This window comes from Bubalus kerabau, chromosome 15, assembly GCF_029407905.1.
Source record: "Bubalus kerabau isolate K-KA32 ecotype Philippines breed swamp buffalo chromosome 15, PCC_UOA_SB_1v2, whole genome shotgun sequence".
In the NCBI taxonomy this organism is placed as follows: domain Eukaryota; kingdom Metazoa; phylum Chordata; class Mammalia; order Artiodactyla; family Bovidae; genus Bubalus; species Bubalus kerabau.
In genome coordinates this window covers 5,466,055-5,491,874 of record NC_073638.1, presented here as the reverse complement: position 1 = coordinate 5,491,874, position 25,820 = coordinate 5,466,055, and the positions used below count along the sequence as shown (strand labels likewise).

The window sequence follows — 25,820 nt, the reverse complement described above, 5'->3', positions numbered from 1 at the left end:
CGACCCACTGAAAAAGACCCTGATGCTGGGAAAAATTGAAGGCAGGAGGAGAAGGGGACAACAGAGGACGTGATGGTTGGATGGCATCACCGACTCGATGGACATGAGTTTGAGCAAGCTCCAGGAAATGGTGAAGGACAAGGAAGCCTGGCGTGCTGCAGTCCATGGGGTCGCAAAGAGTAAGACACTACTGAGCAACTGAACAACAAGATATTAAAAGTTTATTCTAATTCTTTAGATTGAGCCTAAGCTTTAATACTAAAATTGGTTCTCTTAAATTGATTTTTTCAGTCTAATATTCTGTATATAGAAAGAAACTTGATTTAGAAGCTTGAGATTTGTACACTAGCATCAATTCTCTCCTGAAAAATCCCAAGAAACTAATTTTACATTAAGGGCATTTGTGCTAAAATATATTTTTTGAAGATTTATCTTTTTTTTTTTTTGAAGGGAGAAGATCTGTGAGGAAAGGAATATACACAGCTTATGCACAAAATATATTAATGAACATGAACTCATGTCTAAATGAGAGCAGATAGGTATACATTTAAACAAATTTTCAACCACTTATACAGATTTTTTTAAAAGCTACCGTCTTTTTGTTTTTATTCATTCAAAGGTATGCTGTTCATTCAGCTGAAGTTTTTAAATATTATTTTAAAAATAAAAATATATACATACCTCTAGGTACTGGTAAAATACTGAAAACAGTGGCCATGTCCTTCCAAGGAGAAGAGCTAACATAGACTTAGCAGTATCAATATCAAGGCTTCTCTGATCTTTATCCTAAAACAAATGATAAAAAAGTTTTCCTAAGTGTGGTTTCAAGATAATAAAAAAAATATTAAAATTGCAAACATGCAAATTTCACCTACCCTTGCAAAATCAAAGGCATATCTGTAAATATTCTTAAACGAAGAAATATCATTCAACTGTGAGCGCAAAAAGTCAAATTTGTTCTGTAACTTTTCTGTGCAGTCACACCTTAAATTAAAAAATCAAATGTTATATAATTAAGAAAATTAAATAAAAGTATCTTTGGGGGTTAGAATGAATGCATTAAATAAAAAAGTGAGCACATTTATGAAGTTAGGTTACATTTAAAATCTCTGATTCACAAATTTAGAATAACTGTTGCCTTCTATCTACCAATACAATGCAAAAGGGAAAAAGGGAAAAGAAAACCTGGCAATCTATGAAAGGTCACTCCAATAACTTTTCTTTAAAAAAAAAAACACCCACAACTCAAGCATAACCTCGAATAAAATCACAAATATTTGGTAAAAAGAAACATACTAAGATATATGCTTTTACCACACATAAAGTTAAAATGACAGAACAAATAAAATTAATCAGGCCTCTGACACAAATTCTCAGGCACCATCTTGGTGAAAGAGACTAACCATGATTGCTTTTAAAAGTTTAGTAGGTAATCCAGAGGAAATACATTATATTAGTGATTCAGTTATAAACTCAGATTCCTACTACATTTTTAGTAAACAAAAAATCTAAGTATATCAGTGACAGCACCTAACTTTACATCAGGTACATATACAAAAGAATGCAAACAAGTAATAGATGTTATCTCTAAAGGTACAGCTAACTAAATATAAGGAACTAAAGAGATGGGATGTTCCAAAGTATTATTGGCTTTCTGACTTTACCTGGGTTGATTTACTCCATTATTTAGCAAGAAATAAGGCAGACAAAGCCTTTCACAATTGGCATAAACTTCCAATCTCATCTCCAGCCAGGGCCCAATATCCTTAAAATGTAACTGTGCTCTAGTTATAATTCACTTACCATTTCCAAATGCCATATCTATGCTTTAAGCACATATTATTTTATCTACTTGATATGCTGTTCCTTTTAATATTTTGTCAAAAAATTTCTCATCAAAACTAACTCACAGTTTGTCCTCTCTGAGATCATCCGACTCCCTTCAATCAAATTAGCTGTGCCATCTACTGTGACGAATAGTTTTCCACGCAAAACTGATTTCAGTACTCATGACAACACACCTAGCATTCTCAGATTTAACCAAGCCTTTCACTGTTCTAAATCAACAATGTGATGTGTAGTAACTTATCAGTTTATTAATGTGTAAAATATCTGAATAAATTTCTAGTGTTGCTTAACGCTTGCATTCTTAGAATAAGCCAAACTTGGTCATGTTACCTGTTTTATACACTGCTGGATATTTTGCTTTGTTCATAAATGAGACTGGCTGTAAATTTCATTCTTTCACATTTTTTTTGCTAGTCTTGTAACAAGCTTATAACATAAGCCTCAAAAAACCAAAATGAAAAATGGTACACTTTCTTCTGTTTTCCAAAAAAAGTTTACTCAACATTGGATTCAGGATATGAACAAACTCAGTAGCTGAAAAACCACCTGGGCCTTTTTACTAAGAAAAGAAAAACTTTTAAACTACTAAATCAGCATTTTAAATGGCTATTAGACCATTCAGATTTTTTTATGTCTTTTTGAATCAGTTTTGGTCATTTATACACTTTTCTCATTACTTATTTCACATATAATTTTACTTAAATATGCCAATTAAAATACTTATAATATTTTCTAACATGATTATTATATATTTTTGCCTTTTTTTTGTTCTTCTTGATTACCTCATCAGAATTTCTTAATTCTCTCAATTGTATCTTTTTTCTGTTTTACCAGGGTTTGAACATTTTTTATCTCCTTTCTTCTTTTTTCTTTGGGTTAATCCTTTTCTTAAATTAAATACCAGTTCATTTGGTTTTAGACCTTCCCCCCCTTTAATATAATATTTAATGCTACAGACTTCCCTCTTCAATTTTAGCTTCACCCAAAGCTTTGTCAGTATTAACTGGTTTGATTATCCACTTGTAAATAAGGCCTTTACAAGGGTGATTTCCGGAGGAGCTATAAGGATAAAGTCTTGCTAGAATAGGTTTAAAAGAGCGAAAGAGGAGAAACTAGAGAAAAGAAGCCTAGACAACTGCTTTCAAAGGATCTGTTTCTAAAATGGAGCAGAGAAAAGAGGCAGTAGAGTACGATGGGGAAGGAAGGCAGAAAGTTCACTTTAAGAAAAAATAAGAGAAACAACATGCTTCTAAGAAGATGAAGTGTTATTTCACATTTCTCCTGTTAATTCAATTAAAAGCCCTATACATTATATAAAAAACAAACATAAAACAAACAAACAAACATAAAAAGACTCTGAAAGAATCTGAGAAATGATATAGTAGCATGTTCCCTGGGTTTTCTTCTTGCCTCATCTATCCCAGCTTGGAGCTGAAGGAGTCAGCAAAACAGAAATGCCAACGAGGGCAGACAAAAAATAAACAAACACAAAAGCCTGCTTTCCCCCTCTAGCCCAAAGTAAGCAATCTGGCAAGACAGAAATCGTTAAGGGAAAAAAACAACAAACCACTCTTCTCCAGTCAAACACCAAAGAGAAAACTGGCTCAACCCCTACCAACGCCAGCAAAGCCTGAATGGGGGGAACTGAATGGTCCACCCTCACCAGGATATGGGGCGCTCTGGGGGCTCAGTGGTCAAGAGTCCTCCTGCCAACGCAAGGGACTCAGGTTGGATCCCTGAATTGGGAAGACCCCCTTGAGGAGGAAATGGCACCCCATTCCAGTATTCTTGCCTGGAGAATGCCATGGACAGATAGCTTGGCAGGCTAGAGTACATGGGGTCACAAAAGAGTCAGACACGACTTAGGGACGAAACAACAAACAAAACACTAGGATATAAGCAGGTCGCCCTCTCAAATTCTGCAGTGTCAGCGGAAACCACAAGGTAATCCCATCAGGCAGTGAAAAGCAGACACTCCTCCTCCACTCTGGGAGTGTCAGAGGAGGATGTCGAGTCAAGGCTGTCAGCTTTACCCAGGACCGCGGCCATCACTCCAGCAGTGTCAGTGGAGACCAAGCATCTGCGGAGGCCTCTCACCTCCGCTGACAGTAATGAGGACCCCTCCCCAGACGTCAAGGATGCAGAGAGGAACTTCACTTTCTATGGGAGCCTGCAACTAATGAGGCAACAGCCCTCAACTCTCCCGCCCAAGTGGTATTAGAGGAAGCTAGCTAAAACAGAAGCCTCAAGTAAGATCCAGACTTTCATAACAAAATCATACTCCAATCTTCCAGGTTTCAATTAAAAAAAAAAATTGCGGGCCATAGCAAGAACCAAGATCTCAAACATCAAAAGGGCAATCAATAGATGCAAACCCTGAAATGCTAAAGATGTTCAGAATCACTCAACTCAGATTTTAAAGCAGTTATAAAAATGCTCCAGTAAGCAATCAAGAAGAAATTAAAACAAATGAAAAGATACAAACTATCAGCAAAGAAACTGAAAGTCTAAGGAAAGAAATATATAACAAAAGAACCACAATTTTTGAACTGTAAAATACAGGGCAGACTTAAGCCCTAATACATCAGTAATTACATCAAATATAAGTGTTTTAAATTAACCAATTGTAAGATTAGAGACTGACAGAGTGGAACAACAACAACAAACACCATAAACTATGCTGTTCAGAAGAAACTGACTTTAAATATAACAATATAGGCGGGCTGAAAGTAAAAGAATAGAAAATGATATACTGTACAAACAACTAAAAGAAATGAGAGGTGGCTAAACTAGTATCAGCTAATGCAGACTTCAGAGCAAAGAATATTACATAATGACAAAAGGTCAATCCACCAAGAAGATGGAACAATCCCAAACATGTGCACCAGATGAGAGCTGCAAAATATAAGGAGAAATAAACAAATTCACAATTACAGTTAGATTTCAATCTCTCTCTCTCTCAGCAATTGACAGAACAACACAGAACATCAGTAAACGTGTAGAAGAATTCAACACCAACAATCAACAGGATCCAATGGACATGGAAAGAACATTCTACTCAATGGCAACAAAATACTTCTTTTCAATCCTAAACCATAAAACAAATCTTCACAGATATAAAATAATTGAAATCACACAGAATATGTTCTTCGACCACAATGAGGCCAAACTAGAAGGTAAAACTTAGAAATTAAACAACCAACTCCTAAATAGTCCATAGGAATGGAAACCAAAAAATATACTGAACTGAATGAAAATGAAAACATATATCAAATTGTTTGAGATACAAAACAGTGCTAAGAGGGAAATTTATAGCACTAAATATAAATACAAACATTAAAGAAGAAAGCAGTCTCAGTCAACAATCTAAGCTCCTGCCTTTGAAATCTTATCTAGATTCCAAAAATAGGAGCTTAGATTATTGAAAAAGACCAGATTGAATCTATGGCAAGTAGGAAAAGTAAATAATTAAATTATCAGTATCAGGAATGAAACAAAGCATATCATTAGACCTGCAGGTATCAAAAGGATATAACTTTGATAACTTAAGAAGAAACAGACTCAGAACTTCCCTGGTGGCCCCGTGATTAGGAATTCTCTCTCCAGGACTTCCCTGGTGGCTCAGAGGTCAAGAATCCACCCGTCAATACAGGAGACATGGGTTCGATCCCTGATCCAGGAAGATCCCACATGCCTCAGAGCCCTAAGCCCATGCGCCACAACTCGAGAACCTGGAAGCTGCAACTACTGAGCCCACAAGCTACACCTGCACGGCTCTGCATGAGAAGCTACCGCAGTGAGAGGCCCACACACAACTAGAGAGCAGCCCCTGCTCCTTGCAACTAGAGAGAAGTCCTTGCAACAATCAAGACCCAGCACCGCCCTAAAGGGATGAATGAATAAACAAATAAATAAAAAAAAAAAAAATTTTTTTTTAAGAATTGACTTTCCAATGTAGATGAGGCGGATTCGATCCCTAATGAGGAAACTAAGATCCCACATGCTGCAGGGCAACTTACTTCATGCTCTGCAACAAGAGAAGCCCCCATGCAACACAACAAAAACCCAACATAGCCAAAAACAAAACAGGTGACATGGACCAATATTTGAGTTGTGTAACTATTAAACTATTAAATAAACTGAATTCAAAAGTTAGAAACATCTATAAAAGACATATACAGGTTCCGGTGGTTTTACTGGAGAATTTCACCATCTTTGAAGATCAATTCTACAACTTCCTTCAAAAAATAAAGTATAAGCAAAAACTTTCCAATTTATTTTATAGAGCCAGTATTACCTTAACCCTAAAATCAAGGACAATTAAAAAAAAAATCATCACAAGGAAAAAAATGTACAGCTATATATACTGATGGATGTTAATGACTTATTATGGTGATAGTATTGCAGGAATCAAATCCATGTCACCTATGTCTCCTGCATTGCAGATGGATTCTTTACCCACTGAGCTACCTGGGAAGCCCTTAATTTTGTAATATATACAAATATTGAATCCTTATGTTTTACATCTGATGCTAATATAACATTTTATGTCCATTATAACTCAATAAGAAAAAGAAAATAAAGTTATAGACCAATATCCCTCATGAGTCCTTAACAAAATATTAGCAAATAGAATTAAACAATATATAATTATATACCATGATCAAGTGGGATTTATTCTAAGTATGCAAGACTGATTCAGTACTCACAAAAAAATTAACATAAGCACATTAATGGGCTAAAAAAAGAAAAACCACATGACTATATGACTTAATGCAGAAAGTGTATTTAAAGTATTTAATATCTATTCACCTTAAAACTCACAAACAAACAGAAAGAGAACTTGCTCAATTTGATTAAAAAAAAAAAAAAGAAACCTACAAACAACCTACCAATAACAATACTTAATGGTGAAAAACTGTTCTTTATCTCTAACATGGGGAACCAAAACAGGATGTCCACTATCACCACACTTATTCAACATAGTAGTAGACATTCTAGCCAATGCAATATGTCAAGGAAAAGAAATAAAAGATGTACAGACCAGAAAAGAAATAAAACTGGCCCTATTTTGTGTCATAATCATATGACACAATTGTCCATGTGGAAAACCCAAAGAACACACACACAAAAATCTTAGAATAAGTGTGTTCAGCAAGTTCACAGGATACAGGACATACAAAAATTAATTCTATTTCTATATATTAATAATGAACATATGGATGCTAAAATTAAACATAGAATATTTATAGTGACTAAAATAAAGATGAAATATTTAGGTTTAAATCTTAGAATACATGTATGTACAGGACGTCCATGTTTTACAAAGAAATGATGAAAGAAACCAAGCACCAAAGTAAATGATGACATACCTATCTTGGAAGAGTCAAAGAGTAAAGATGTTAATTCTTCTCAAATTCACATGCACTTTAACAAGAATCTCAGTAAGATTTTTTGTAAATATGTAAGATTATTCTAAAATTTTTGGAAAAGCAAAGAGACTGTAGTAGCGGGACATCTCTGGTGGCCCAGTGGTTAAGACTCCATACCTAGCATAGGTTTCACTCTCTGGTCAGGGAACTAAGATTCCACACGCCACACAGCGTGACCAAGAAAGAAAAAGGAGGTTGAAAGAAACTGTAGTAGCTAAAAAAAAAATCAAGAAAATATCAGTCAGTCTACCTGACTTCAAGACTGAGTACATAGTAATGCAGACTGTGTGGTCGTGGAAGAAGATCAACAGAACAGAACAGGGAACCCAGAACAGACCACACAAGTAAGGCCAGATGCTTTTTGATGAAGGTAAAATTCAATAGGAGAAAGAGTTTCTGCACCAAATGGTGGTGGTACAAATGGACATCCACAGATAAAGAAATAAACCAAAATCTAAGTCTCATACCTTTGATAGAAATCAATTCAAAATGCATTACTGATTTAAAAGTAAAATGTAAAAATATAAAACTTCTAGGAAAAAAAAATAAGGAAAAATCCTCAGGATCTATGGCTAGGCAAAGAATTATTAGACTTGACACTTAAAACACGTAAGAAGGAAAAAACTAATAAACCAGACATCATCAAAATTTAAAACTTTTATTCTGTATAAAAGTCCTTGTAAGAGAATAAAAACACAAGCTACAGACACGGAGAAAACATTTTCAAGCCACATATTCAATGAAGGACTTAAATCTAGAATATAGAGAACACAGTCAAAATTCGCAGAACAGACTCAAAATTAATTTTAAAAAATCAATCCACTATAGCTCTTAGCCTCTTTTCTATTTTCCTCAAATATGGTAGGTCACCATTTATATCCATCTCCTTTGCAGTTAGTTCATCTACTGAGTTTTAAATCTTTTATATATTTTGCTTTTAGAAATTATCTGAAATCTGATCATCTGAGACCATTCTTTTTTTAATACACATAAATGTAGTTATTTTATACTGAGATGTAATAACTCAATATACTAGCCTTAAAGAGTCTTATTTTGAAGTTTAAGATCTGTTTCCTAACTTGTTTAGTGATTTTTGATTGTTAACGATCACTGAACTTTTCTCTGAAGAAATTGAGGCTTCTGTTTAAAATGCTTTCCTGTACAGAACTGCTTCCACTAAACACATGGGAGTACTAATTACCTGAGACAAGACTAAAATGCATTTTTGGATTGTGTCTACATCCTCATGACAAACAGCTCCTTTTTTTGACGATGCCTCTCAGCTTGCAGGATCTCAGTTCCCAACCAGCAACTGAACCCAGCCAGGACCATGAAAGTGAAAGTCTTGAGATCCTAACCAACAGGGAACTCCCCAAAAAGCACTTTTAGTTAGGAATTCTCTCAACTAGAAGCCCTTTGTCTCCAACTGCATATGTCAAACCAAGCCCAAGCAAACAAGTCTCCATCTTTTGGATAGATTTGGCATCAATAACTAAATGTGCGAGGTTTTAACATGATTCTCATTGCAATTTGTCTACAGTTTGCAACAGGCATAAAAGGTTAACCCAGCTGACTAAGAACAGGCAGGTATCCTCAGGGTAAATGCCAGCTCCACAGAGCCCTATGGAATTACCATCTCTCATAATTTTTGGCTTCTGATTTATTTTTCTATAGTCAAGTACAAGTATGTTTTTTAAAAGATGTTTCATATTTTAACCAACATTTAGGTGTGTAATATGGGAAATGATTTGTTTGCATACTTAGGATGCCGTAACTGCCAGAAATGGAAATCAAAGTTTGGATAAGTTAATCATCTAATTTGTCTGGGGCCTACTTCCTTACATATGAATAAGTACACAAAATGTTTCAAGAAGAAATAAGAAAAATTTATTCTTATCATTTATGAGAAATTTATTATTTACTATTTCAATAAATGGCTTCTACTAGTGCAAACATTCTTCATTCTATGAAAAAGTTTTAATGAAAGCTGAAAATGCAGTTAACTTCTACCAGAAGAATACGCAAAAGAAACAAATTCTGAGATTACATGCTATTATAATAGTGTTTGAAAACTGGGACATCTCAAAACTTCAGTATCTCCTGAGTTGTCAACTGAGAATGTTCCGAAGGTCCTAGTACTAGAAGTGACTAGTCACAGGTGCTCCTGTTCCCACCAGGACCTACCTTTAAGTAGGGGCCTAGTTTTCTATATCTTTAGAGCTTCTTCAAGCAGCTTTTCACATTTTTTTTAATGATGTGACTCACATTTTCACACAAAATCTTAACAGACTTGAGATTCCAAAGGGAAAACAAGTTAAAGGATACCTCCCTACTTTAAAAGCTTTTTTTCTCTCAATACTTCCAGAATTCAAAAATCATCCTCATAGGTTTAACATGGGGCCTGGCATATAGGCCCAAGCATTCCAAAACTGTCTGTTAAATAAAGGTATGAATATCAAAAATAAAACACAAAGTAGATGATGTATTACAAACGGTTTCAAAATTCCCATCTGGGAAAAGGTTAGTGGAAAACTATAGTTCCAACAGAATTGTTAAGCATTTAAGTAGTGACTGACAAGTCTCTCTAGGAGATAATCTAAGAGATTACAATCCCTTCCAAATATTTTACATTCCACAGTTGTGTGTGCTCAGTTGCTTGGTCATGTCTGACTCTGTGACCCTGTGGATGGTAGGCAGCCCACCAGGATCCTCTGTCCATGCAATTTCCAGGTAAGAACACTGGAATGGGTTGCCATTTTATTCTCCAGGGAGATACACAAAGTAACAATATTACTTAGGATGAGACCTCAATAATACAGAGATAAAGAACAAAGTTTCAAGTCAAACAGAGAATTGAAATTCCAATTTTTCCACTTTCAGCCATGTGGCTTTAGGCAAGTTAATCTTTTCCAGTCTCTTTCTCATTTTAAAACCACAAAAACAATGAGACAGCCATAGGGTTACTAATGAGGGTCATGTATTAAATGTGTAACACAATTCTTAGCTTGACAGGCTGAGTTAACGGGCTTGAAAATCGTCTTCACATGGGTGGCTCTCTCCAAACTATCATTCCTAATGGCTCCTCTACACCTTCAGCAGAGAAAAAATTTAATAGAACTGACAGTCAATGTTTCTTCTTAGAGAAAAGTGAAAAAAATTAGAACACAAACTTCCACATTTATCACAAACATCATAAAGACATGGCTGAACCCAGCAAAACCAGTAAACATGCCCAAGCTATTATTAACACGCAATTCTGATATTTAATCTAGCTCCAAAATAGACTCACAGGAGTTAATAATCTTGATACCTCTTAAGGTAGGAAGAATATTTCTTCTGAACTAAAAAGAAACACATACTGTAAGTAGTATAGCATGAAAATAAGAATAGTCTATTTTTGAATATCAGATTATAGTTTTCAGGGAACACTGGCACAATACGATAACCATCTTCAAAGTCACTGCTGTTAGAATGAATAGAAATGGGTTTAAATTTCAACATAAAGGCTTGGGGATTAATTTCCTGAATATTGTTAAACATTCTATTAACAAGAGAGACTTGAATTTCTGCTTCATTAATGACCTTTAAAATGAGAGAAAATCTTCATTTAGGTCTAAGTGAGGTTCTCTTCCTTAATCTTCAAGCCCCAATAAGAATGCTGTGACACACTGATGCTGTAATAGGAAGGATTTTCTTCACAAAGTTGTGGATTTAGAACATTCTCTGAATCAGGTCTATTGACCACAACAATACAAAAAATCCACCTCTGCAGGCATCTGGAAATGTGGAGAGGGGACATTCTGAACAGTCATGGTGACTCTGCGGGAGAGCAAAGGGGAAGAACCACACCAACGACAACTGGTACTTGGGCCCCAAATGCTAAGTGAACGATAAATCACATGTCACACACAGTATAGCATACAATCTACTCAACTCTTCTACTCGCACCAAAAAAAATTATATAAATGTTCCCCATTCCTCTCTCCTTTAAGAAAGTAAAGTCCGTCAAGCCTTTACTCTTCAAGGCACAGAGCTCAATACAGAGACCAGAAGGTATACAATCTGTAGGCTACTGGAAGACAGCTTAGTGTACTAGTGTTCTCATCAGGTGCTATTCTTTCCCCTCTTCCTTCATGATCATAATCAAGTATACTCTTTCCAAAGATCTATGCCCGCAATTTTCTCTAGCAGCACCATAACTCATCTTCACTCCAACAACAAACTTTCAGCGGGTACATATGAGAAAAGTCCTTTGCTCCAGTAAGTATGGCAGAATAAAATTTTCAAGTATCCTTGGAATCTTGCCGCTATAGATGCAAGGAAGAAGATCCATATGCAACATTTTGTGTGTAGCAACATCTGTGCATTTTAACGGGGATAAGGTTCACAGTTTTCCTAAGATTTTCAAGAGTATATGATCTTAAAACATTTTTTTAAAAAAAGAAAAATCAACTCTATTGAAATCATCCCCCAAATCTTTGATAATTCCTGTGCTCAATAACCTGCTGCCTTCTCAAGCTAAAACACATGGTTTAAACTCTCTCAACATTTAGTCAAAGTCCTGCATAATGCAGCCATATCTCAACTATCTGGAGTTTAAAACTGCTGTCAGTTTCTTTTATGTACCTTTTGATTCCAGCAAACTAGACATGTTTTTCCTTCTCAAGGCTCTGCTCACAGTTTTCTCTTGAAACATTTTTCTATATCCTCAACCATCAAAATCCTAATCATTGTTCAAGGTCTAGTTCAAATGCCACACCTATAGCAAAGACTTGCCTGTCTACTCAGAGGTAATTCATCCCCTTAGCAGCTGTGCTTTCACAGTATCTGTTATTTTTACTCACATCTGTCCCATCCCACATGGATCTATGGTTTGTTTCTCAGTCGTATCCGACTCTTCAGAGACCCCGTAGACTGTAGCCCACCAGGCTCCTCTGCCATGGGGTTTCCCAGGCAAGAATATTGGAGTGGGTTGCCACTTCCTTTCTGACCCAGGGATAGAGCGCTCATCTCCTGCATTGCAGGCACATTCTTTATCGCTGAGCCACTGGGGATTTATTTCTGTTTACAGTATTGTAACACTTTCCCTGCCCTGCTAGAATGTAACTAAGTAAAAGCTGTGTCCCACACCTCACTGTGATCACCAGTAAGCGGCACAGTATCTTAGATAAAATAAGGGTAAATATAGATTAAATTAAATCTGACTTGAAGGGAAATTTGACTATTAATAAACAACAATGAAAACAAAATAGAGCAAACTATCTGGAAAGGATATGGCAATCACATCCCTAAAACTTACAAAATGACCATTCTACTCCAATTATGTACAAATTCATACCCGTAAATTCTTTCACACAAAAGAAAACAACAATTCAGTTATGGAAAGTCTGTATGAATAACAGCTTTAAAATAAATAAATGTTTTCAAAAAAGTATTCTGAAAACAGTTAAGTATTACACCATTACAGATTTTAATTAACCATGATTATGATAGTCTACTATTCTTTACCATAATGTATGTCTTAACTATCAGACTGTTTCTATTCTTTAGCAGAGCTCTACTCAAGTTTTCTAAGGGTTAAAATTAATTAATTTGAAACAGCTGATAACTACATTACAGTGATTCAGGAATCATCAAATAACTATGTTCAGATTATATTAAATCCTAAAAATATACAGAATTATAAAAAGAACCAAGTCTGTAAAATTTTATACTTTATAATTATATAAAACCAAGTATACTAAAAACTATACATTTTTTAAAAAACTAAGAGCTCGGACTCCCTTGGTTTATTTTGTAAACTTTTATACAAGTTCCTTATAAGAATATTCAGGGGATAATAAGACTTAGCCAACTAAAAAAAGATACTTTGTACATCACATAGCAATCTAGATCATCAGAGGAAAAAAACTATTTTCCCAGTCAAGAACGCTTGCCTAATTTTAGTAACTTCAAGGCTCTACACTATAGAGCTCTAGGCAAATGGGTAGGGGATAATACATGAGTGAAACAAAAACCTCTGGGTCAATTTTAAGAGCTAAATATTGCTTTTATTATGTAAAGCCTGTGAACTTCCTACTGGAAAGATTTCCTAATAATCAACATGTTCATGGGTTCATCAATTTTCCTAGGATATACCTAAAGCCATATGTAAATACTAGAAACATTTTTGTTTATATTTGTTATACAGAGGCTCCTTATATAATATCAAGTTATTCAAAAGCAATTAGAAACTTTTGGTTTAAAAATATGCCAACACTTGTTAGCTGAGATATTGAAAAAAGTAGGACAAAAGCAGCAGCAGAAGAGTACAAAAAGCAACTGTAATGCCAAATAAAAGGTCTCACAATTAACGAGCTATGTGACACCAATACAGGTTTTAATAAAACAGACTGAGCTGTATAAAATTCTTTATATTCTTTGCATACTCCTGTATAGTTTATCCTTCTCTAAAAAATTAATTAAATGGTGGCAAACAGCTCAAAGAATTTCAGAAGCAACATTATTTTAATCTGGCATGTTATGACACCTAGATGAACAGCAGAATTTGTGGTCTTGGTTATAAACACTATGATTTTAAAGTTGATAATGGCCTTCTATTTTATAGAGTGCTAACAAAGGAATGCCACAATAGGAAGCGCAGTATGGTAGACTGGTAATCAGGAAATTAAAATTCTAGCTCTGCTATTCTTAGTTACACAGGAACTATGTAAACTTTGGCAAAAATTTTCTTCACCTCTATGAATTTCAGACTCATCTCATCTATAAATAATAAAAGTGAGAGTGTGTTCTCTTTTCATCTGTGTGAGTGTATATACACACATAAAATATCTAAATGTTAATGCTGGTTTAAAAGGAGAATTAGAAAATATTAGACACTGAAAATTCAAAAATAGTTAAGTTCCATATGAACAAATACACTTGAAAAAACTGGTATTCTGAAAGTTAAGGATAGGCAAACAAAGAGTAAAGAACAGTTAAGCATGTTAATTAAAAACATACAACAGGAAACTAATTAACCTCCAGTTTGGGGCTCCACAAATATTATAAATTTATGCTTGCTCTATTTTAGAATGTTGATTATTAATTACTTCCTGGATGAACTTCAGGAATAAGACATAATATAAAATTAACATACAATTACCAATTGAAACTAAGCACACTTTAGTTTGCTTCAAAGTTTGGCTTCTGGAAAGCCAAAATCAAATTATTTTTATAAAGAAGCAATTTTGTGAAAAAGAAGCAATTTTGTAACTTATAAAAGCATTCAAAAGCAGCAATCTGAAAGTATACAACTATAAAATGGCTAAATGTTGCACACTTATTAATGCCAAACAATATTTCTACTTTTATTCTTTAAAACTGTCATGTAACTCACTTCAAATTTCTTTTTTAAGTTAAGTATAAAACTGAAGAGAGAGGAGGCCCCAGAGCTCAGAACTGCCCAAGAATAAACTACTCACGTAGTAGAATTCTGTATTCTGAGAAAGAAGTCCCTCATTGCTCATACATTCCATGAGTAAATAACTTCTATCATAAAGCTCTAATTCATGCATCAGGAGAATAGGTGGGTTTTAACAGAACTGCTTAAAGATTCTTTCTTAGAAAATATGAAAAATGGAGTAACTGTTCATTTGCCAAAGACCATAATATAATTTTTTTCAATCCTAAATTGATTGTTATAGATTAAACTAATTTAAGGTGAAGCCTTACTCCTGAAATTACGAAGCACAAAATATCAATTAAGATTTTCAAACAGGCCATCAAATTTGTTTTTTAAAAAAATTTCTTACTGTAATGAAGTCATCCCCTTTAACCATTCTTCCTTGGTAAAAAATCCCATGCTTTCAGCCTCCAATTTCCACGCTAAAACTAACATAATAATCTGGAAAGAACAGAACATAAAGGATAGGGGAGAAGTCAGCACAGAGATTATCATGTCTATATTTATCATGGAGAGCATTTTTATACAACTATTTCCATCCTTCAACTATTAAAGAGTACAATCTCTGGAATTATTAACTGTAAAGAAATTTAGATGGGTCAATTTCTTAAAAGCAAAATATTCTAACAGTTTCTGAAGGTAGAATCTCGCTTACTCTATTACAAAAGACATTTATATCAAGAAAGATAATACATGCCCCAATTAAATTCACTTAAAAAAACCTAAATGAAAATCTGCAATATTCACGAAGAAACAAAAGTTTCTTATAAGATTAAACTGTTCTAATTTTTAGAGATTTATGAATATGCTATACCCCACTTGCATTCCATTCTACTTAAAAATAAAACATACATTTTCAGGTTCAACACCAATGTCTTCACAAAATTTTTCCATTCCTTCTGGCCCTACAACTTCATCAGGACCTTCAAAGACAAAAATAATTTATATATTTTATTGTTATAACTTTATATCAACATAAAACAGAAGCCACTGTGTTAAAGGAATTTATGAATACATAACATTTTTTTGTGAATAATTGACTTTGAATTTTGACATACCTTTGATAAAGTATGAACATTTGTACAGATTTTTTTTAACTTTGAAATCCTCTTTGAACATATTATAAAATATAATTAAGGACATAAAAACAAACATTAATGACAATCACTAGGTTGTACAATCACTTGAATCTATCCTTAAAAATACATTTACTGAGAGCTTCCTCTGAAGAAATTTTTTGACAATGCATCAATATAAAGAAGCACAAGAAGGTTTGAGCTCCTTATTCTACTAGAATGTGCCAGTACCAACCCACAATTCAAGACTGTAAACAGAGGAGAATATCTGTTTCTTACTAAAACAGATGGTCATTCATTAACCTTCTGAAATATATCCATAAAAATTTAAACCTTTTTTAAAGATATAACAATAATGATATAAGAAATGGCTACACTGAGATTCCAGAATGAGGTATTTTCCTAGTAAAGCATGAATATTATGTAATCTTAATGTAGAAATAAATGCTTAATCCCTCAATCAGCTATGTCTATCATTAGTTCAAAAATTATGGACATTTTTCCTATTTTTTCCCTTAGTAACACTAAACATAAGTCAGTACATCAATTCTCCTATTTTTTATGTTATCTTTTGACTTGATAAGAGTAAAACAAATTTGTGACAACATGGATGAACCTCAAGGGCATTTTGCTAAGTGAAACAAGTCAGAGAAAGGGAAATACAACGTGAGCTCACTTGTATAAGGAAATCTACCAAAAACAATCAAACTCAAATACAGAGAAGTAATTGGTGGTTGCCAGAGGCAGGGGTGGGCAAAATGAGTGAAGGTGGTCAAAAGGTACAAACTTCCAAACTTAGTAAGTCCTGAGGATGTAACATGGAGCAGGAGGAATATAGTGTTAATAATACTATTTCGTGTATTTGAAAGTAGCTAAGAGAGTAAATCCGGAAAAGGCAATGGCACCCCACTCTTGCCTGGAAAATCCCATGGACCGAGGAGCCTGGTAGGCTGCAGTCCATGGGGTCGCGAAGAGCCGGCCACAACTGAGCGACTTCACTTTCACTTTTCACTTTCATGCATTGGAGAAAGACATGGCAACCCACTCCAGCGTTCTTGCCAGGAGAATCCCAGGGATGGGGGAGCCTGGTGGGCTGCCAGCTATGGCATAGCTGGGGTCGCACAGAGTCGGACACGACTGAAGCGACTTAGCAGCGGCGGCAGCAGCAGCAGCGGCAGCAAGAGAGTAAATTCTTAAAAGTTCTTATCACAAGAAAACAAAATTTGTAGCCATGCGTAGTGACAGGTGGTAATAATTTTGTGATAAAAACATATATCATTATGTTGTATACCTGAAATTAATATAATGATATACCTCAATTTAAAAGGCCAAAATAAATTTTAAAACTAGATATGATACAAATATGTTTACCACACTTGGTTTTTGAAAGAAAACACAGTCTTCAAATATTAAAGTAGCTAAGAGAAACTTGTTTCCTTTCTTAAGGACTAAAAATACTCCAGCTTATATGTCATGGACTAGACCAAGGCTGCTCAGGTGGCATTTTATATCACCATCATTAGTTCATAAGCACAACATGGGGCCAATGTACTACGGTTTTTCTCAGTAGAAAAATGTAACCACCCAGTATGGGACCAGTTAAGCTTTTATTGTCTCAGATGAGGTCCAGACTACTAAGATGATATTAACACATGATGTGAAACCGAATGTTTTAAAAACTCTTTGGTCTAAATAAGTACTGTACTTTTTTATACAGCGAAATGTTAAAAGGTTAAGGGGTGATAATTATAGGAAACTTTCACTTCCTAATATACATTTGGAGACTTTTTTTATGAAAATGTGTTAATTAAGTAATTTTAAAAGCACACATACACAATTAAGGTGTTAAAAAAATAACTGAATGTGCATCCTTATATGTGGTTTGGATGGAAATAAAAACCAGATAAAAAAACTGAATGGAAGAAAACAAAGTTTTTTTAAGTCATGATTGAAACATATTTTAACTGAATGCAGCAAGAAAGCAAACTTGCCCTCCACACTGCCATCAATAGTAATAATAAGAGAAAGCTGAAGAGTCATATCAAGAAATATCAGTTACTGTCATAAAAAATAGCCTCCCTGGAAAATGGGAGACTACTGATAAAAATTTGATAAGAATCAAGTTAAATTGTGTTCTATAAAGATATATAAGATACATATAAGACCTTTTTGTAAATGTCAAGTGACTTTCACAAAACAAATAACAACAATCTAAATCTAAAACCAAGTCTATACTAATGTTCTTTTCCCCAGATCACATAACATCAATTATACTTCTTCAAACAAACTCTTCCAATAAAACTACTTCCAGGGTAAAACCTCTGGAGTAGAATTTAACTATTTCAGGCACAGTATGGGTTTCTACTCAACTTAAGAAGCTATGAAAATGATGTAGTTCACTCTACCAGCTGGTTACTTTACTAGGACTAAGCAATTCTATCTCCCCTTTTTTGATTCTTTATAAGACTTTAAAATGCCTTTTCACTTCCTACACCTTTCTTCAACAACAGGCCTAATATATTCCTGAATCCTTGCCAATGCAAGTATCACTCAAAATGAGAGGTCTTATGAAAGGGAAAAACTATCAGGCTTTTCACACACCACTTATGACCTACAATATCTTATTAACAAGATTTGTAGTAAAACATTCTGTTGCAGTTGTTTCACTCAACCCTGTCGGACTCTTTCGCAGACCCCATGGACTGCAACCTGCCAGGCTTCTCTGTTCATGGGATTTTCTGGGCAATAATACTGGAGTGGGTTGCCATTTCCTCCTCCAGGAAACGCTTTTAAAATTTAAAAGAAAATCAATTTTCTGATGGTTTAATAACCATATAGTTCCCAGCTATACCTGCAGGGTCTAAAACAATGCCAGCCAGAGCAAATGCTCAGGGGAAAAAAAAAGTCTGCTCAAAGCATGACACAGCACCTTAAACATAAGCTACATAGGAGCTACATTGTTAATTTTTTGGAACAGTATTATAAAAATATATAACCAGTAAATCTGATGCTGCAATACTATCACTTTTTAAATCAAAGCTAACGTTTATTGGGTTCTAACTACATACCAGGTACAGTACTAAGTGTTTTCTTTACATGTTTTATCTCAGAAGGCACAATTATTGTCTCCATTTTAAACAAGGACATCTCAGTTACTCTAACTGACAAACAACTAGCACCTCCTCATCGTTTTGGTCTCTGACTGAAGCAATCTCCAGAGGGGCCTTCCCTAGTCACCTTATTTGAAAGTCTATCCCAACTTTCTACTTCCCATCCCTGCATCACACCACATTACTTTTATAATCTTCCACCCATCTGTAATTATCTTGCTTATTCACTGTGTCTTCCCCATTAGAAGGCAAGTCCCCAAGGGCAGGGATCTTGTCTGACTTGCTCACCACTATACTCCCAGCACTCAGCACAGCGCCTGATACATGGACTCAAGGGCTCCATAAATATGCATCATTCGATGAAGGACAGAAAACAAGTTAACCTCTAGTATACTTACTAATTTTTTTTTGGAAAAGGAAAACTGGCTGCCACGTACAAATTTTAAAACCAGATAGTAGCAGTTAAGCATAGGCTACATGGTCAGAATGACCGGGGTTTGAATCCAGGTTCTTGTCACTGTATGATCTTGGGCAAATTACTTGATCTAAGCCTGTTTCTCATCTATAAAACAAGAATACCACCACCTACTTAGCAGAATGGTCACAGGGAAAAATTAGATAATAAAGAATAAAGATAGCAATTAGTTTGCTGGCTATTAAAAAATGTTGGCATAGAAAATAAACGGTTAACGAAATCTAATCCTACGCTACCCAGGAAAGTCCCTATGAGAAGTAAAACAATCAAGCATGAAAGAAAAAAAAAAAGACTAATTAATTTTATGTATCTAGTACCCTTTATAGGTGAAATAAGATGACCAGCCTTTGATTCTATACCTTACCATGCATACCAGTAAAACTGGCATTTTGAATATTGGGTCAACATTTCAAATGGAGGTCAAAAGAAAATGAATTCCCTCTATTTAATTTGGGTTAGTGGTTGTCTTGGGATGCCAGTAATAGCAGCTTTTCTCGTCTCTAAAGAGTCTGTTCTGTTACTAAACAATTTTCAAATTATATTGTTGAGATTGCTCAGAGGATACCAACAGTGAAGTTACTGTCTCTCAAAATAGTCTTTTTTTCCATACATAACCTAAAACTAAATCTTAAGTTCAAAATTCCCTTGAGATCTATGCCTTATTATCACTAAATATAAGACAATGACTGCATATACAGTGTTTTATTCTACACAAACACTCTGAGGATGATAGGTAAAAGGGGAAAAAACCCCCAAAAAACCCAACCAGGGAGGCAGGTAAAAGAAGGAAACAGTTGGGAGTGGAGGGCAGATTTAAAAATCAATAATTCCAAAAAGAACTAATCATTCTAACGATTCTATGGGGGAAAAAAATGTATAAAATTTAATATGAATTAATCTCCCCTTTAACTGCTATTTAGAAGTTAATAATAAATGAGAAACAAGTTCCTTTTTCATATACTTAACTCTGGCCTCATCCCAGGCTTTTGACTTTTACCTCTGAACTAGTCTCATCCTAGACCTAGAGTTTTTCATTCACCTCCTATAAGATTTAGTGCAGGTTAAACCAGCTTCTTCAAGAAATTTTCACTGACACTTTCAAGGTTGGGTTATACACTCCTCCCATGAACTCTCACAGTGCATCTTCCTAATATATTAATAGCATATAGAATACTATACTAACATCAGTCTGTTTAGTTTCTTATTTATTATTGCATCTCCAGTGGAAGTGAATGGCTAAATAAATGTATTAAAAGGTAAAACTGTCATGGAATGATATATGAGTTTAAAATCTTTTACTATATCTTCCCAAAAGTTTCACAAAAAAGTTTCAGAAAATACAAGCTTATGGTTCAGAAAAACTTCAAAGAAAACTGAAAAGAAAAACAAGAACCATATAAAGTATAAAATGTTCTATTACACATAGTTTTCCAGAATACCAACTCTACTGTAGCCAATGGACATAAGCCAATAATGAATCTATTTACAAATTTTACTAACAGTAAATGAGTTTCACCCTACCCACTAAACATATACTGAATTACATATTTAAAAAGATATCAGCCTGAAAGGGCACCGAATTCTTAGCCTAACCATAATCCTCAGTCTTGACCCTGATCTCAGCACACAGCACTAACACACAGCAGGCCTGCAATAAATATTTGTTAAATGAATGAACCAAAAAAAAAAAGTTTTAAAGCATGTGACTGATATCTTCTTATATTAATTTCATTACCTGCATACTCATAAAACCAAGCCAGGCACTTCTTGCTTGAAAAATGTTCCTCTCCACTTATTAGTCTAGCAGGGGGTTGGGATCTGCAATAGCTTAGAAAACACACAAATGCCTAAGAATTTTATCAAGTCTCAACTTTTAGTGAAAAGCTAAGTTCAATATGAACTACTTCAATTCAAACCAAAGTCTTTTTTTTTTTTTTTTACAGTTGGTGTTATAGGGAAAAACTGGAATTGTTAAATATATGCAATTTGAAACAGTAATCTACACATAAAAATTTCTGGCTAACAAAGCCCAAATGCTACTTTGCTCACTATCAAATACCAAAAATATCACTAAAATTATTGCTCCCAGATTTCAAAAAACCACACAGAAGTTCAACCTAATGGTCTCAATGCAGGACTGGTAGTTGGGAAAATATAAACCTTTACAGTGATTCTGCTGATTTGCATAGAAATTCTGTATGTGTATAATTTGAAAATGAACTTTACAAAGTATACTTTGATACCCAGTGAATCAATATTTCAGAATATTATATATTAGGAGTTGTTTATTTACCATCTACCAAACTTAAACATTTTAAAGATAAAAGATAATATAGGACTTAAAGGTATAATTAGATTCCACAGATTAAAAAAAAAGGAAAAAAAAAAAATTCTAATAGATCATACCAGTTCAAATAATTGGGCCAAAGCAGTTTAATCCCAGGATCTATCTTTTTCATAAAATAATTAAAATTTAGAAAGTTCGTTAAGTGGCCTCTAAGATTTAACGAATAGAGAAACTTTTCTCAAGCTCAGTTATACTACCACAGTGACAGGAATGCTCTAACTTCTGCAACTATGTAATAGTTTTTGAATAATGTAATATAAAATAAGGGTGCCAAATTAAAATTTTAAGTTGACAGAGCAAAGTATCACCTGAGTGCTAAGAATACTAACGGCTCAGCCGTTTTAATGTGCTTAATTCAAATAATTTTAATACGTTATACATTTAAGATTGCTACAAGTTAAAGTAAAAGAAATTAATTTGCATGCGTCATACAGATATGAGCTAGTGGAGTATATGTCAAATTCTAGTATGAGTTATTAAGAGGTATAAGAATACAGCAGTATCTTTCACAGTAATAGTCAAATACCCTCGGGCTCTTCCGCCAACCACAGTAATAAGAGGAAAAATCCAACCAATTACAAAAAAGATGAAGCAGACTAAAAGAGGTCACCTACCTTACATTTTAAGCAGATTTCTCTTTAAGGAGAGCTCTATCATTATCTCCTCTTAATAATGCTGGCTACTTGAAATGGTAGCATCTGAAGTTCTTACATTAAGTGCCAACCACTAAGACAGTCAAGACATCCAATAAGGAGATTTAAAAAACCCACTTCTCAGGCGTAAATTGCACTGATTTTTTGCAGCATACAGTGTTGCTGTAATGCCTTAATGACATGCTACAACGGAACCAAAGAGCTATACAACTACAACTCTGCCTTGCTTTCTTTTTCTCCAAAATGCAGAGTATAACAGCTCTCAAATTATTAATATTTATGTTGAGAGCTAACAACATCCTGATGGCTAAACAACAAAACGCATGCAGGGCCTTTTCAACTTTGCACACAGCGACTTAGCTATGGAGGCACTATAGCCAGGCACTTTATTTGGCAGGTGGAGACACTATGCTTCCAGAAAATGGGCCTCCTGCTGGGATGGTCCGGGTTAGATCACTCCAAATACTAAATCTGGAGGCCAATTCCAGCACAAGGAGCTTCTCTTTCTATGACTCTCAAAGCAGCAGTCAGGACCAAATTCCTCGCGCTCTGCTCCTTTCTTCACAGTCTACAGAGAAATTCTAGAAGTGACCCTTGCACGGATCTGTACACTGCCAGGTCTGGATTGAGGGCGGGGGAGGCTTAGGGAACGGTGGGGTACTCGTCTCCCCCACCATCCTCGGCACGCAGAGTCGGGAAGCGACTCTCAGAGTCCCTCAGCGGCGCCTGAGCACACAACCCAACACGAGGTGGAGCCCTGCACAGACTCACGAGGTCCGGCGCCTGCCACCCCGGTTTATCAGAGGGGGCTCGCCTCTCCCGGGCCCGAGGCCTGCCCGGCCGCCTCCTCTTTCGGTCCTGAAGCAAAAAGAAAAGACTGAAGGGCAGGGGGCGGCGGTACCTGGAGATTTTACACTTTTTGAGGCCTCCGTCTTCCGCCGCTGCCGCTGCCACCCCAGATTTTCTCTTCTTCTTCACCGGCATCTTCCGCCCTCCCCTGCGGGGCGGGCAGGCGAGCCGGGGAAGGGGGTCGCTGCTCGCTGAGGACTCCTCAGGGCTGGCTCCCGCTTCCCAGAGACAGCAGCAAGAGAAGGAGCAGAGCCGCCAGCCCGCCCCCGAGCGGCGCACCCCGGCCGCCGCTCGCTCCCAGGTCCCCTGCCCGTCCTTCTCAGCGCAAAGCCGCGGGGGCACCCCGCCTGTAGGCACTTTGGCGGATCACACCGGCGACAGAACGCTGACGGCGCGGCACCGCCGCGAGTCACACTCTCCTATAGCCAGAGGTGCAGCCTGACCCGGATGCGGATCGCCCGAGGCCGGAAGTGACGCGCTCAGAGACAGCCGCCAGGGGGCGTGGCTCGGGAGGGGCGTGGCTCCTCTCTTCCTGGCCCAGTTACTCTGTGAGGCCGCCTCCAATGGAGAAGTTGAGGGTTACTGACTGGTTGACCGCCTTTAGTTGTCAAAGCTATCCCGACTTTTCTCACGAAGCTTCCAATCTGCCTTAATACTGATGGTAATCCCCCCCAAAATGTCTTAGGAAACCACTAATACTCTGCAGAATGCCATTAATTGGTTCAGAATGGATATGTGAAAATGAAGCATCGGGAAGCAACTTTATTTCCTATGGACTTGAACCTGAAAGGAGGTGGAGAATGAAGCCAAAACTCAGAAGAGATCTGAATTAAGCAGAAAGAAAAATCAAGAAGACATTTTATGATATGAGTCTGTGCTGTACCCTAGAATTTTGAGATACTTGAGCAAATAAATCTCACTGCTTTGCTTATGCAATTAAGTTCTCTGTCACTAGAACCAAAAGAATGTTATTTTTTAACCCAAATTTGAACAAAATCAAGTTTCTATAAAGAAATACTGCTTGTAAGTAGAGGACAGTTCAGTTCAGTTCAGTCACTCAGTCATGTCCTACTCTTCGCGACCCCATGAATTGCAGCAAGCCAGGCCTCCCTGTCCATCACCAACTCCCAGAGTTCACTCAGACTCACGTCCACCGAGTCAGTGATGCCATCAAGCCATCTCATCCTCTATCGTCCCCTTCTCCTCCTGTCCCCAATCCCTCCCAGCGTCACAGTCTTTTCCAATGAGTCAACTCTCTGCACGAGGTGGCCAAAGTACTGGAGTTTCAGCTTTAGCATCATTCCTTCCAAAGAATACCCAGAACTGATCTCCTTTAGAATGGACTGATTGGATCTCCTTGCAGTCCAAGGGACTTTCAAGAGTCTTCTCCAGGTTTTCATCTTGAAAGGAGTTTGACGTTTCTACTTGTTCAAGAACTGCATTGCAAGCCAGACAAGATTCATTATGATCTCATCACCTCGAGTTTACGGTCAGTCAAACTAAAAAAAAAAAAAAAAAAAAAAAGAGTGTTCTCCAATACCACAGTTCAAAAGCATCAGTTCTTCAGCGCTCAGCTTTCTTCGCAGTCCAACTCTCACATCCATACATGACCACTGGAAAAACCATAGCCTTGACTAGACGGACCTTAGTTGGCAAAGATATGTCTCTGCTTTTGAATATGCTATCTAGGTTGGTCATAACTTTCCTTCCAAGGAGGAAGCATCTTTTAATTTCATGGCTTCAATCACCATCTGCAGTGATTTTGGAGCCCAAAAAAATAAAGTCTAACACTCTTTCCACTGTTTCCCCACCTATTTCCCATGAAGTGATAGGACTGGTATGCCATGATCTTCGTTTTCTGAATGTTGAGCTTTAAGCCAACTTTTTCACTCTCCTCTTTCACTTTCATCAAGAGGCTTTTTAGTTCCTCTTCACTTTCTGCCATAAGGGTGGTGTCATCTGCATATCTGAGGTTACTGATATTTCTCCCAGCAATCTTGATTCCAGCTTGTGCTTCTTCCAGCCCAGGGTTTCTCATGATGTACTCTGCATATAAGTTAAGCAGGGTGGCAATATACAGCCTTGATGTACTCCTTTTCCTATTTGGAACCAGTCTGTTGTTCCATGTCCAGTTCTAACTGTTGCTTCCTGACCTGCATATAGGTTTCTCAAAAGGCAGGTCAGGTGGTCTGGTATTCCCATCTCTTTCAGAATTTTCCACAGTTTATTGTGATCCACACAGTCAAAGGCTTTGGCATAGTGAATAAAGCAGAAAGAGATGTTTTTCTGGAATTCTTTTGCCTTTTTGATGATCCAGCGGATGTTAGCAATTTGATCTCTGGTTCTTCTGCCTTTTCTAAAACCAGCTTGAACATCTGGAAGTTCACGGTTCATGTACTGCTGAAGCCTGGCTTGGGGAATTTTGAGCATTAATATACTACCGTGTGAGATGAGTGTAACTGTGCGGTAGTTTGAGTATTCTTTGGCAAGTAGAGGACAGAGGAACATGTTAAAACTCAATGTGATCAGCAAAATCTAGGCTATCAGAAGATGTACAAGAAAATAACAGAGATTCAACAACAAAGT

General features: G+C 36.2%; 1 protein-coding gene across 4 annotated transcripts in view; it reads right to left on the bottom strand.

Moving 5' to 3' along the window:
• The window catches only part of DCUN1D5 (defective in cullin neddylation 1 domain containing 5), a 28,853-nt gene extending 5,175 nt beyond the window's left edge, over positions 1–23,678 (bottom strand). The window contains exons 1-6 of one of the 4 annotated variants that reach the window (XM_055547491.1): positions 23,287–23,678; positions 21,121–21,212; positions 15,577–15,647; positions 15,074–15,165; positions 876–984; positions 682–786 (exon numbers count right to left, since the gene is read on the bottom strand). In XM_055547491.1, coding sequence (XP_055403466.1) covers positions 682–786; positions 876–984; positions 15,074–15,165; positions 15,577–15,647; positions 21,121–21,212; positions 23,287–23,369 — 552 coding nt within the window. In that variant the 5' untranslated portion in view covers positions 23,370–23,678. Of the gene's footprint in view, positions 1–681; positions 787–875; positions 985–15,073; positions 15,166–15,576; positions 15,648–21,120; positions 21,213–23,286 lie in introns of those variants that run through there. The other 3 variants (XM_055547492.1, XM_055547493.1, XM_055547494.1) reach the window with 3 other exon arrangements.
• Positions 23,679–25,820: the final 2,142 nt, after the last annotated feature.